The following is a 14263-nucleotide window of genomic DNA, read 5'->3' on the forward strand; positions in this document are numbered from 1 at the left end:
AATTATCAAGTCATTTTTGTGACAGTACTATTTTTAATGCTGTGGATCAGTTAGCTGACTACCAATATGGAAGATGTTTGCCCCTCCGTCCAATTAATCCCATTCCTTGTCATTCACATTTTAGCAACTTRTAGAACCACAAAGTTCATTGCACATAAAACATTTTTGAGTGGTCAGATACATAATATTTTTTTCTTCTTATAGGTCTCGTCAGCCTGTCTCAGCCCCTCTCTTTTCATGTCCTGACAAAAACAAGGTTAATTTCATCCCAACCGGATCAGCTTTCTGTCCTGTAAAACTTCTGGGCCCCCTACTTCCTGCTTCAGACCTGACACTGAAGAACTCTCCAAACTCTGGTCAAAGCACAGCTTTGAGCACTCTGACTGTTGAGCAGCTTTCAACTCGGGTCTCTTTCTCATCTCTGTCAGATGACACCAGCACAATGGACTCTACAGAGGTCTCGGTACAACCATCCCAACAGCAGCAGTCGCTTTTGCAAGAAATTCAGACTGAAGAGCATTCCTCTCCTCAGAGCTATGTGTTAATCTAGACCAAGGTGGAGCAGGCCTCTGCCCTGAAAGGAGGATTGAGGAGATCATAGTTCAGATACATCTGCATGAGGTGGCAACCTTTCAGAACAAAACAGAATACTTATCAGCATTCTAAAAAATATCTCTACACTGTTCTTGGCAGGGACAGAATTCATATTCAGCATTTTTCTTTTGTGAAAAAGCAGTCATGCTTGCAGAATCCATATATCATTAAGCATTTTAAGTGGAGACTATGCATTTCATAGTATGTTTGACCAGATTAGTACTGTGTCCTGTGTTCTGTTTCTGATTCTACAGTATAAATAAGCTCTCTCTCTCTCTCTCTATATATATATATATAAAAGTTGCCTGTCTGAATAGAAAATGTCTTGCTGTGTTGTGTCCTATGGAAAATACTGTACTTCAGGATTATGTTTACAATTGATCCAGGTGTTTGTTTCTAACTTCTGTAATACACACAATGCAAAAAAGAGAAAAAAAAAAAAAAAAAGAAAGAAAGAAAAAAAAAATGGCCACAACAGTTGCACAGTGCCCACCCTATGGCCTAGCTTCAGGTACTTCTCTCGAAGTGTAAACTCAGGTAACTTGGAATGTATATCATATTGGAATATAAAATATTTTACAGCTACAAAGCTAAAGAGGGAACATCACTCTTTTGCCTTTCCTTATTTTATGCATTAATATTTCCTCTTTACATTCCACTTTCTTGGAATAAGTGCATTCAGATCCAGGTCTATGGTGACCCTGGACATGGGTGAACATGAGGAGAACCAGCAAATCTGTGATGTATATCACTTTGTCATGTGCTTACAAGTAAAACAACTGTTGCATTTACTGTCATTTCAATATATGTAAAATGTGGCATTTAAAGGTTTCAGGTGTTGCTCAGTTAATGACTGTTAAACTGTTGCAAATAGTGTTCAGTACTAGGCTGTACATGAGAAACATTCCATGTTGTGCGTGAAAGGATTTTGAAAGACAAGAATGTTTTTGTTCAACTACACAAATTCTTTCAGGTTTCACAGGGGGCGATGGGGATTTCCTCTCATGTTTTTGTTGGCAGTTAAGGATGTGAAATGCTACTGTTACCGACTAAAAGTCAAATTAATGTTTAGTTTCTCTTTTGGAAATGTTCATTCATTTGCTGGTTGGAAATAGGTTTTCAGATTTTGTTAAGCAGTGTTAGATGAGCAGCATTTTATTTATGTAGTGAGCAATTGTGTTTTGGATTTAAGTCCAAAAGTAGCAAGTGGGTGTTTTAAAGAGGGGTGGGGAAAACAATAGTTTTAAGTTCATGTTACTTAATCAAAGTTTCTCCCATAACTTTCAGTTACTTAAGTTGTGTGTGTAAAAGTGTTTTTTTTCCCCCTCCTTAAATGTGAATAAAAAAAAACTGGTAAAATAATCCTGGTTTTGCAGACTGGACACTTTCTCAAAATAGTACATGGCAAGAACTGTTTAGTAGTGCTCTTCTATTGTACTGGAACAACAAGAGCATTGCTTTCAGAGATAATTTCCTGTGATACAAAGAGGACCCCAGAGGCAAAATAAACTTGATGTTCTTGCTCCATTGCTTTCAGCTCGGTGGAACTACATTTATGCTGTCTGCTCCTAAGAGAATAAGGTTCACCTTTTCCAGGAATTGAGGAGATTAGTAGCCTGCAGCTACTGAGAATTTAAACTCACTCCATTATTTTTTTTCTTTTGAAGATTAAGTTGGGGGGGGGTGAGAGTAAGCCACCAATAACTGTTCACTAAATATGTGTTTTCTTTGGAGGTGACGAAGCRTAGTTTCCTTTTTATTACGAAGATTTCATTGATACTGTCTTACAAGGTGGAATTTGCAGCCTGTAAAAGTTACTGTTTTTTTTTTTGACTCCCCTTGCAGAAGATGTGTAAGGAGAGAGAGGTCTGTCTCTAACCATTTTCATATGAAAAACTTCTTGAAACACAACAGCCATCTTTAACCCTACTAATCTCAGGCCTAGGTGAAAACACTATATATTTTATAGACTGAAGATAAAGGGGAGAAAGTACGTGTGATGTAAGTATCATTTCCTTTTGATATTTTACCTTCTAGATTAACATTGCAGTATGATGACCTTTTTATGCTCTGGTTATGTCCAGATAAGAAAGTGCAGTCTCAGTTACTGGTCTTAGCTTACCAGGGGAATATGATGAGTGGTTTTTAGATCAGTGATGAACTCTGTACAATATTTGCAATGCCATGRCATGTTCTTTTTATTTTTCCATGAGAAACTAAATATTAATTATATTGCACATTTGTTCTTAGCAGGTTTGAAGGTTTTGAACCAAATGTGTTAAAGCTAATGCTTTGCCATGTAAATTTCCCAGCAGTTGTCTATCTCAATTGTATTCTACATCCAGCTGTAGAAAATTGTCAAATATTGTTTAAAGTTTTGTAYATAGTTGTACTGTTATTTCTAGCCACTGTGCTGAACAGTATTCAAGTTATCACACAATATTGCTTTACACAAGGAGAGTGTGGCTTTTGTTTTGTATTTTTTCAGTATAGAAGTTCCTGTGTTTTATTTAAATAAAAGTTATTAGTAAAAAAAAAAAAAAAAAGAAAAAGAAAAAAAAGTGGTGGTGGGGCACACAAAAGCAATGGTTCATATATTTGTTTTGGAAACTGTGTATGAAACACCATAGAATGAGATTAAAGTTTAATATTGTCCAAATTTACATCTAGAATAATGTTAACCATGTATCTTTATGATTAGTATGCTATGTCTCCTAACCTTACATCTATTGATTCTTGCATAACACCATGTTCTAGGATGCAAAAATTGCTAAACATGCTAAAAATAGTGTAATATTGTTTCTACACATAATGAGTTTTTTCTCTTCAGAAAATAGGAAAAAAAGAAATCAGTTAGACATTATTTAAAAATGCATATCCACTGCTGTGCTTTGTGGTATGCCCAGTTTCAGCATTATCTGCTCAGAATTGAAAGCCATTAGATGTTTCACTGTGTGAAACTAAAGGATGTGGTATAGATCTACTGACAGTCTTGGTTTCGTGTTGTTGTGAGTCAAATGATTGTCATTTGACTCGCAAAAATTTTTTTTCCAGATAGGTGAGGAAGAGAGAGGAAGAAAGAATAGTTTAAATACATGTAAATCCTCCAAAGTCAGTGTTTACTGAAGAGCCCTATTGCAATAAGTGCTCTTAACCAGTAAAAAGAGTTTAAAACTTATCACTAAATGGAAAATAGGTTTTCTGTACCCCAAAGATTATAGTTTCCCCTGTGACTGTGTTGAAAACATTAGCTGAAACTTAAATACCGTAAGTCTGGGGCTGCAAAGGTAAAGTATCCTATACTATCCTACCCTGCTATGAAAGTGCTTGGTGTACTTAAGTCAGAAACATCTTGGTTTCGGTCATTTCATCATAAGCTAACATGACTTACTGGGAAAAGTTTTGTGACTGTGTTGTCCTCAAAATGTGTTTGGCTGCAGCAGTGCTTGTGTGGAAGGGTATTCTCTTCCCAAGAATTACCTTGCTGGGAGCCTGTAGCTCATCCTGAGAAGATGTCATATGACTTGCACCACAGCTCAAGTTTGCACCATTGCTAGGAAGCTAGGCACTTGCTACAGGAGTTTCTGGTTGCTGTGACATGCAGCTTCTGCTTCAGTTCTTCCTCAAAGCCATCAAGATGAGCAATCTTAAAAGTACTGGGAGTGGAGCTGTAGTGAAATAAGTGCCRTATGTCTCTGCTTTGTGACCTAAGAATTTTGTTTGAGTTGACTGTTGCATTTTTCAGCTATTTATGGCTGTGGAAGTGGACTCAGAGACCTCAGTGGCCAGTGTAAGGGGAGCCCTTGGCTGGTGGTGAAGAGATAGTGACCTGCTAGTTTTAGAAAGCAGGGTGCTGTCAGGGGAATGATTTATGGTTTCCTGACAGAATAGCTCAAGGGCCAGATATTGGCCCAGGGATAAAGGCTTGATATCTCATAGTATTTAAACTTAAGCCTGAGATAATACAAAATAAACATAAAGAATTGAATGGATTAGAGACATTGGCTGACAAGACCGCAGTTGCAAGTGAAGACCACTGAGGTTTTGTAGACCAGCTCTTGGCGTTACTCTATCGTGACAGATTCATACTGTAATCTGTTACCAAAAGTAAAATTCAGGCAACCTGAAGATGGCAAAAGATTAGTGGAAGTATAAATCAATTGCTGTTGTAAAACAACCTGGCTTCCTTTGCAAGATGGAGCCATGCAAGCTGAAATTTGAAGCCACACAATTGGGAGAAAATACTATAGTTCCTGCARTGTGTTTCCAGGGCCTAAATCCAAGGAAGAAGTGAGTGAAAACTGAGAAAGTACATTCATTAATGGGCTATACGTGTACAACTGTTCATAGTGTGGTGCTTGGCTGAAGAAAGTCATTTGATCAAACATTGTCGTGCAGTTAAAACATGTATATCTTGCGTCTATTTGGCATTAGTGTAACCAGTCTTGGAAAACTATCTAGTTCAACAGAGATTGTAAAATGTTGGAGAAGATTCAGGGAAGAACTGTAGGAATGAGTGAGGTACTGGAAAAAGTATATACCAAAATTTTGTAGGAGCTCAATGTGTTTAACTTAACAGTTGAAGAGTGATTTAATTCCAGTTAGTAAATAATTACAAAGGAAGTATTTTGTAATGAGCTACTTAAGTGTAACAGACATGGAATACTAAACTGAAATAGCTAGAAAAGTGATGCCAGCTAAATTCATACTGCTTTGTTTTGGATCTATTTTATTTTTAGACTTATAATTTGGACTTTCTTCAGTAATAAAGCTAGTGTGGTACTGGGGCCAATTTGCAAAGGTGGATTTTAAAGCACTGGTATTCTTAAAATGAGATCATTTTACAAAGGATTTAGGAAGAATCAATTTATGGAAGTTGAAATGCCTTTATTGTGTAGATTTCCACATTGTGTAGGTAGGGAAGATAATTAGAATGATCTTATAGGCATTGCTAACTTAGGATTGTATTAGGCTTTTTAGATTTCAGCTGACTTTACAGAGGTATTTTTTAACTACTTGAAACGTATTTGCATCAGTAAGAAGTAGCATGCTGTAATATTTTTAACTAGGGAATTAACACTTTTATTTTTTTTAGCTATCTGGAGTAGTTCTTTGAAGATAACTTTGGTTTCTGAAAATGTTTGATTTGCGTCACACTGGAGTGAAACATCCACTAAAGTAGAGGTGGTTGAGTAGCTTTTTAGTTATTTGCATTTTTGTCACTTCTTCAGTAACTCTATAAATTTGGAGAGATGGCAAGAAACAAGAGTAGATGATGCCTTTTTGGAGTGCAGTCAATCACAGAAGTAATGTATCACTCAAGCAGGGCTAGTATAAAAATGCTGATCAAGAAGTAGGGCATGTCCTCAGTAAAGACCTTATTGGAGGTGAGTGAATATGCAAATAACATTGCCAATTGAATTGGCAACAAGAGGGGATAACAATCAGATCAAGCAGGAAAGAGAGATGGCCCCTTTTAAAGAAGAATTTTGAAGTTTTATCTTAGGTGTTTTAACAAATTCTGATTTCAGAATTGGCTACCTTGAGCTATAGCCCAGAAGCCCAGTTGCAGGGGAGCTGAAGACCTGGGAGATGGGAAGTTGAGTAAACTTTTCTTCCAGAATTAGAGGAAGAGCTTGTTAATGAAGAACAATTGTAGTTATGCCTGTAGAATAATGAGTTTTGTGTTTTTTGAGGTGTATCTGCATAGTGAAATGTGCGGTTAAACTTTACTTTGCAGTGATTTGATTTGTACAGCTGTTCTTTGGGAAGTAGGGTTTGCTCAAAGCAAMATATGTTTAGTAATGCCCATGATAACCTGTTTCTTATAACCTTATTTTTACTTCTTGCTCTTCAAATAAGCTGTAAGTAAATACGTATCTAAATCTAGACTGCTCGGAATAGTGGTTGTGCTAGCTAATTCCAAGTGTCTCACTTTGGTTACTGAATTAGGAGATGAGATCTATGGCAATTCTGTGAGTTCCTTGTGGAAGGAGACTCTTCTCCAGTAAGGAGAGAGTTGGAAGAAATTGGATTCCCTATTAAAGTTTCATGCTAAATGTCTAAGTGGTACAATTACTCCATTCTAACTTCTATTTAGATAAGAATTTCTACTCCTGCCTATCTTTATGATGCACAGGATTCTCAGGGCAAACAGCTTTCCTTTCCATAAGATTGGTGATATCTTTGGGCATGTTGCATCACAAAGGAGGAATGTGTGAAAAAGAAAAAAAAAGTTAAGGTGTTGCCTTAAGATACTAAACTTAAAACAGAGGAACAAATGCCTGACTCTGTTTTAGTGATTCCTTTGTATTCTAATTCATTGTTCCTCCTGCCAAAACCTTGAAAARCATTTAGTATTCCAATATCTCTTGCACTCTTTACTCTGAGAGTGACAGAGCACTAGAACAGGTTGTCCAAAAACATTGTGGAGTCTCCTTCTCTGGAGATATTCAAGACCTGCCTGGACGTGATCCTGTGAGATGTGCTCCAGGTTAATCCTGCTTGAACAAAGGAGTTGGACTAGGTGATCTCTAGAGGTCCCTTCCAACCTCAACTACTCTGGATTAGTCACTGAAAAAATAGGAAGGGTCAGGTAGGTGCAGCCTTATKTTGATCTCTGAGAATGTGGAGAGAGAGTACCATAATAGAGACTTTCATCACATGTTTTCATTTGGGATGGATGCATATTGTGTGTGTGTGCAYGTGTGTTATGAACTGCTGCCTCATTCAAGGGGCTCTTGTTCTTGAAATGAAATTGGGTACAGTGGTAAATGTGAGTGTTGTCTATTCTAGTGGAAAATGCCAAGGAGCAAGGTTTGCCACCCTGACAGGTTAGTACCTGGGAGACCTGCTTCCCCTCTAGGGAGGACTTTCTGTTTTGACTCTGTTCTGGAGGGGAATAAGTAAACTCTTGAAAAGATGGCTGGAGTAGGTATTTCAGCTCCTCTGCCACAGGAATGCAAAGGTAGCTTAGACCCAGTCTGTACCCGRTCTGGAAGGCAGACTTGTACATATGCCCCTGAGGGATTTTTCTTTCTCTAAGTTACAGAACAGTCTCTGCAATAGACTGTTGTATTTGTGCAGGGTGCAGTTTGGGCTAGGAAGGACGTGGATGCCTCAGCACTCCAAAAGGGAAGTGKTGTTCTTTCTCCAAATCAGACCATTTATAGTCTCCAGGTCTCTTTGGTGGCATTTTAACTGCTAGGCTGCTGAATATAGCACTGTAGCACAGTTTGATTTTGAAAATGGGAAATGACCATATCTACTAAATGAGAAAATGTAATTACTAGACTGAACAACAGACTAGGCAGTCAGGAAAAAAACTTGTTTGGAAATTCTGTGAATGCTTTGGTGTGGCACATCCCAGCAGTCTGAGGTCTTTGGTAGCTGCACAGGGTGCCCTGTGGCACAGCTGCTTGTGGAAATGCACTGTGGGAAACTGAAGTGCATAAACATTTATGTGCCTTCAGGTTTAGGGACTGTTGAATAGAGTTGTAAGAATCATAAATCATAGGTCATAAATGTCATACAAATATCTGGAGATAATGGATATGTTCAGGTGGGGCCTTCTGATCTACTGTGTGGTTTACATAAATGTTAAGAAACAACAGAAATGGAAAGAAGAATTTCACTTTTATGACTAAATCAATAGTACATGTTTTTGTGTCAGTTACTGTCATTCAAAATTTTGAAGTTTAACTTGCTACTGGAAAAGTGCCTGAAATTATCTGAGATACACTAAAGCCGAGTGACCTAGCAATTCTGAAGTYAACCACTATTACACAGTGATGAGGCAGTTACGTGTTATGTGCAATTACATGTAATRTATGGTGGTGGAAACCTGTTCACCTTTATTGGTCATTAACGTAAGAAGGTTCTGTTGGACAATAGTGATTCTTTTAATGTAGATAAAAGGAGGATTGTTTTGCCAGTTACACACATTTCCGTTAAAAGTTTTACTGTTGACTGCGCACGACTAGAATAAACTCTATGGCCTAAAATATACTAAAGAAAATGGACTGACACCAGATCAATGCGTTTAGGATTTTGGTGCATCATAATAAATTCCCCACCTTACTTAAAGCTGCAAGTAAACCGTAAAAACTTCAAGGTGGCAGTTTTCATAAATTCCTGAGTGAGTTAAGTGCTTTACTCCATACTCTCATCATCAGATGAGATCCTGTTTTAAAGTCCCTTCTCCCAAAAGGCTGAGGGAAATAAGACCATTTCGGTGATAATGTGGCGGGGAGGATAGTCACCTGAGAGACGGAAGCTCTGGGCACCAGCTCCTACTGTGAATTTCTGTCCAGCGCTCTGATTTCTCAGGAAGGTGACCAATTTCACTGCAAAGTACCAGGTTTTCCAGGCTGTACATTTGTGAGTGTTGTAGAAAACTAAATACATGCTGGGACAGAGAGTTACTGAGCCTGCCTCTCTGGACATTTGGGTTTCAGGCCTTAGTTTTAGGAGTAATGCAGTATTTATACAAGCAAAACAGTATAGAGGAGAGAAGCCCAGCACAGACTACCCAGAAGGTGCTAATTTTGAGTTTTGTCAGGAGCTTCTTGTTCGTCCATGCTGGACTCCTGCTGCCTTTTCTTGATTTTCTGCTCATTGGGGTGAACTTGAGTTTGGATGAGATGATTCTTGAAAATTCACTAATGCTCCTAGAACCCTCTTCTCTCCAGGACTGTATCCTATAGGATTCTTCCAAGCAGGTCCCTGAAGAGGCCCTGAACTCCAGGGTTGTGATCCTGCTTTTTGCTTCCCCCCCCCCTCGCCTCTCAGGATCATGAACTCCTTCATCTCATGGTCACTGCAGCCAAGGCTGCCTCCACAGATACCCACCACAGCATCAACTATTAGCAACGTCAACGTGGGGCTGCCCACTAAGGCTAACCCATAAGCTGACTCATCCCTAGGCAGAGCTCCGTGCATTCCCGCTGCACAGTCATGTAAGCTGTCCCACCACWTCTCCRTGATCCCAATAAGATCATAGCTGTGCAACTGCGTGCAGACCTCCAGTTCCTCCAGGTTGTTCCCCAGGCTACATGCATGAGTGTACAGGCACTGCAGGGAGGCGCTCAGCTGTGCTGCTTTCCCAGAACAGGTTTGAGAGCTTCTCCTGTGATGCTGTTGTCTCAGCACTTCCTTATTTGTGTGAATACACTTGGGCCCTTCAGCCCTGTTTTGTTAATCCTGAGGTTTGTCTTGTCCACGTCACCCTGCACGCTTTGCTTGCCAACCTTYTCCACCACTTTCTCACTTGATTGTGGGTTATTGTCTCCCTCCCCTGTCATTCTTAGGCTAATGTGCTCCTCACCAAGTTGGCCGGCCTGTTGGTAGAGACGCTTTTACCCMCTTGGTCAACTGGGTCCCATCTCTTCCTAGCAGTCCTTGATCGTTGAGGAGGATCAGCTAGCTTGGGTGCTTTGAAGGACAGAGCTCCCAGCCCTTTGTCCGCAACTAGGGTACTGAATCTAGTTTGTAGCTGCAGGTCTGCAGGTGGGGCAGGAGCCACAAAGTCACCATAGTGCCAGAGTCAGGAAGAGCCACGAAGTGCTAGAAGTCACCAATTTCCAGTCTCTGYCACCGTAACAGTCTCCGTTTCCCAAGCCCGTAACATGGATGCCACCTGCCCCTCCTTCAGTGCAGTTGGGAGATGCACTCTTGTAGCTGCAGGGGCTTAGAGAAGATCTGGTCAAGCCCCTTTTTGTCATTTGTGCTGCCACGTGGTCTGTGACCTCCTTCCACAGCTCCTTTGCTTTCTGGCGCAGCTCGTCCTACCGTGCTCACCTCCCGAACAGCCTGTCTTCCCCCAGCCCGGTCTCCATGAGGGGCCCCGGGCTTCCCAGCAGCCCAGCCCTGCAGCGCGGCGTCCTCCTCGGGCCAAGGCCTCTGAGGCTGCCAGGTGCCCTGCCGGTGGCCTGTCACCGCTCTTGCTGAGCAGATGTGCACCATCACCAACAGAGTTTCCGTCCCTCTTCTGTGCGCCTCCTAGGCACATCTTTTGGCCTCCCTTATGGATGGAAGATAGGTTTCCTGGGGCTTGTTGCACGTTGAGGATTTGACCTGGTCTCCTGCAGCCTTAAGGAAGGCAGCACCCCGTCACTGCTCCAGGCTGGCAGCAACCGGGGGGCAGGAACCGTCCAGGCTCCAAGTCACGGGCCTTTCATACRTGCTGGCGCGGCAACTGAAGCAACTTTAAAGTTGAGATTTTGTTTGTTTGTTTGTTTTTTCCTCGGGGCTGGTGTTGTGTATGTTGGACTAAGTCTTCCCTGCAGAAAGCAATGTGTTTTGTTTTGGCAGTCCTCCCGTGGAGAGGACCTAGTTTTGTTTTGGCTGTGCTACAGAACACTAGGGCTTACTTTGGGGCCATAAAAGCATTTTCTTGTATCTTGAAACACTTTTCCTTTTTGTTTTGTTTTGTTTTGTTTTCTTTAAGATTACAGCCATCACAGAAAACAGTATTATGTACTTCAACATCAATTAAGCCCTCCATTAAATACTTCATGTGTTTCCGGATGGGGGGAAATGACCCCAAAAAACTCAAAGACAAGCTGCACTGTTCATTATAGAGAACCCTAGGACAGAGAGTGCAAAATGCTCCTCACAATTTCAAGTATGAAAATGAACCATTATGGATTTTTTACTCTTTTCCAATTTCCAGTTTAATGTTTGCTAACAGRATGGGCTGTTAAATTTTGGCGGTGGGCTGGGAGGCCCTTGAAGCAGCTACTGCAGCCTTTCTCCCTAAATGTCTGTATTTGCYTTTTAAGCTTATTGCCCATTTTTGTTATTTTGGCAAAGCTCCCACTGCTTATATTGCAAGCCGTGAGCTGGACATACGCTCTTTGAGGTCTCTCTAGCCTTTAAGGCACAGCAGTAATAAGTAGTGTAAGAGGTGAAGGTCGTGAAGCCAAGAGCTCTTTTACCTCCAAAGAGAACTGAATCGCTTCCTTTAAAAATGAAAGCAAAAGCCATTAAGTACTCAGCAGGGGAAGGAAGGGAGGGTTGAGGACAGACGGACTGAAAGTTTTGATCAATCAGGGCTTTTCATAATTGTGCTTTTCCCAAACGAAGCGCGGTAAAGCCAGTGAGAGTCTCGGAGCTCGCCGGGGCAGCGGTTCGGCCGCGAGCAGGGGCGGCCGCTTGCTCCCGGGGCTCCYGGGGCTCTGCTAGCAGCTGCAGGGGCTGCAGCACCTCGGTGCCGCGTGGCTGCTGCTTCCCGGCCACTCCTGTGGGACTGAACCAGCTGAAACTTTTTGTTTTACCAAGTTTTCAGCCAGCTCCGAGTCATTACAGGCTCTTTCACTTGGAARGGGCCTGGTATGACAGCGTGGGGCSGATAGCGTGAGGGGAGTGGCCCAAGTTTAGCTGGGGTTGGATGCTCACGTACCCGCACCCTGCGAAGGGGCCTGGGCTTGGCTGCAGCCCTGGCTGCCGCCACCAAGGCCAGTGACAACCTCACCGAAAGCTGGCGATGCTCTAGGCCGGAAAAGTCCCACCAGGGCCCGTCTCACTCCTCGAACCTCTGTCGCCTTCCGAAAAATCAAACCGAAGGGAACTAGCCCCTGYGGCGCTCAGGCCGTCGCCCTGTGCYGTCCTACTCCYGTGCAGTGAACTCTGATACCTACGTGGGGATGATCAAGGAAAGAAGCGGCTAACAGCAAAGCAATCRGTTTAATGGCCTACGGCTTAATTTCTGTTTTTCATGTGCCACAGGTTTATTTTAAGGATGGTACTTGGAATAATAATGTCTCAGGTTTTGTTTTTTCCATTTCTGACCCCGCGCTGTTACATTCAGCAGGCTYGTCTCCTGCAGCCAGCCATTCTCAGCCTGCCTAGGTGGAGACACGACTGATGATTTCATTGCATAGTGGTCTTTTTTCCCTTTTTTTTTTCCCAGCCTGTTCGTGAAGCTTTTTTTTTTTTTTTTTTTCCCAGCCTGTTCGTGAAGCACATGGCTTCCAGCACTTGTCCCAGAGCCTTTCCTACTACTGTAACAGCTATGAGAGTCCCAAATAAAAGCAACATCCTACAGACTAGGTTTTCGGATTAGAGGAAAGAAAGACTTTTATTTAAAGAGAAGGCTGTCAGAATTCAGCTAACTCCCTTAACAACTTACATAGGTCTGCAGTCACTTCTTAAATCCCTTATCTGCTATTTTTCTTCTTGTGTATTCATAACTCCATAAGGATTCCAAAAGCAACAACTAGCTCAAATATCCGGCTGGTAAAATCAGCCAGACCTTCACATCCAAGCCACAGCATGCTGGGTATTTTTTTTCCTCTTTTTTTTTTTTTTTTTTTTTTTTTTTTAATATAGCAGCCAAAACTGTGCACCTTTCCACTTCAGGTTAGTTAGGACATCAGGCCCAGCATGCTTTCAATACTATAGACCAGAGTTAGAGATGGTGCACCTGATGGAATTGTACACAGCACCCTGGCAGACCGCAACCTCATCCTCATCGCTTCACGGTGGGCTTCCTGTGCAGGCAGATACCTTGCATTACATAAAGGGAACATTACAGAACATTACACGAGTTTATAGTTAGCAAATGAGTGGAAAAGTCAATTTTCTGCTTAGGAGAACACTGTTAATTAATAAACAGCTGGTTAATGTTCTGATTGACTACAAAGCCAGTCCACTTTGCAGGGCTGACGGTGACTGAGGTCAAAACTTGCTGAACCTGCGGGGCCTGTTTCACAATGGCACCCATGGTTACTGTCCAGCAAGAGAGCTGTAAGGCGAYGAAGCCAGAGAGCAAACCCTTTACTGAAGGGCTGAGGCTTAGACTTCTTGATAGTATTTAGTTGTCAGAGGGACTAACTGGCGGTAAGACTCTGTCCCTGTGTCCTTCAGTAGCGGCTGGGTGTCTGGAACATACACGCATGCGTGGGAATCAAAGCACAGCACTGGTTCCTTGCCTGTGTTATTAGGTTTGTTCACTGCTGGGCATCTTAATTAGGCTCTGTACTCTAAACAAATGCAAAAAAGCAAGGATGGTAGGCCCAACAGTGAGAAGCAGCTCATTTGCACCCRGTTTGTCAATGCAGTGCTAGACTGTCTCAGCATTTCTGCTTCTCAGTAGAGGCAAACCCTCTGCTATTTGGTTGTTGGCAAGCTTAGTGGTTGCTCTGCTTCCTGCTTTCCCATATGGTAGCTTATTTAAAAATAAGGCATTTATAAAGAGCATAAACTGTAAAAGCAGGCTAAACACTTGGGAGGTTATAGTAAACTCGAGATGTGCTAGTGTGCTTAGGCTGTAGTGAGGGCTTAGCTTGTACACCCATAGCTTTTAAAACTTTGCAATGGTGCAGTGTCCTTGGCTCACTGTGGTGGAAGCTCAGCTCCTAAAAGCAGTCCTTACCTATTTGCTGCTGGCCTGCAGTACAGTGAGGCCTCACTGGTTGTTGCAGGTCTGCCCCAGGGCAGAACAAAACAGATGAGCGCTGGGGGAAGCAGCAGCTGCATACGGGAAAGCTGGTGAAGGGAGCTTGAGAAAGTGAGGTGGGACCTCAAAAGGGCAGCTGGGCCCTCACTTTCTCAATGTCTTGGTGTTACGCTTTGAAATGGTCTTGAGAAAGTGCACTGAGAGAGGAAAGAAACAGCCGGTTCGTTTTCCTTTGCCCTGGAGCTATTTCACCCCATGTTCTTGGGATGA

At 42.0% G+C, this 14263-nt stretch overlaps 2 protein-coding genes across 2 annotated transcripts in view; one reads left to right on the forward strand and one right to left on the reverse strand.

Moving 5' to 3' along the window:
* GLCCI1 (glucocorticoid induced 1) overlaps nucleotides 1-3257 on the forward strand; it is a gene marked incomplete at its 5' end in the record, with an annotated part of 56484 nt that extends 53227 nt beyond the window's left edge. The window contains one exon of the mRNA XM_085310573.1: nucleotides 205-3257. Coding sequence (XP_085166699.1) covers nucleotides 205-550 — 346 coding nt within the window. The remainder of the gene's footprint in view (nucleotides 1-204) is intronic.
* A 9687-nt stretch (nucleotides 3258-12944) lies between these two features.
* The window catches only part of ICA1 (islet cell autoantigen 1), a 67729-nt gene continuing 66410 nt past the window's right edge, over nucleotides 12945-14263 (reverse strand). Inside the window, exon 16 of the mRNA XM_085310552.1 lies at nucleotides 12945-13085. The gene's annotated coding sequence lies outside the window, so the exon portion shown is untranslated. The remainder of the gene's footprint in view (nucleotides 13086-14263) is intronic.

Source organism: Rhea americana, unplaced genomic scaffold (genome assembly GCF_003343005.1).
Source record: "Rhea americana isolate MKP2758 unplaced genomic scaffold, rheAme1 scaffold_32, whole genome shotgun sequence".
Lineage (NCBI taxonomy): Eukaryota > Metazoa > Chordata > Aves > Rheiformes > Rheidae > Rhea > Rhea americana.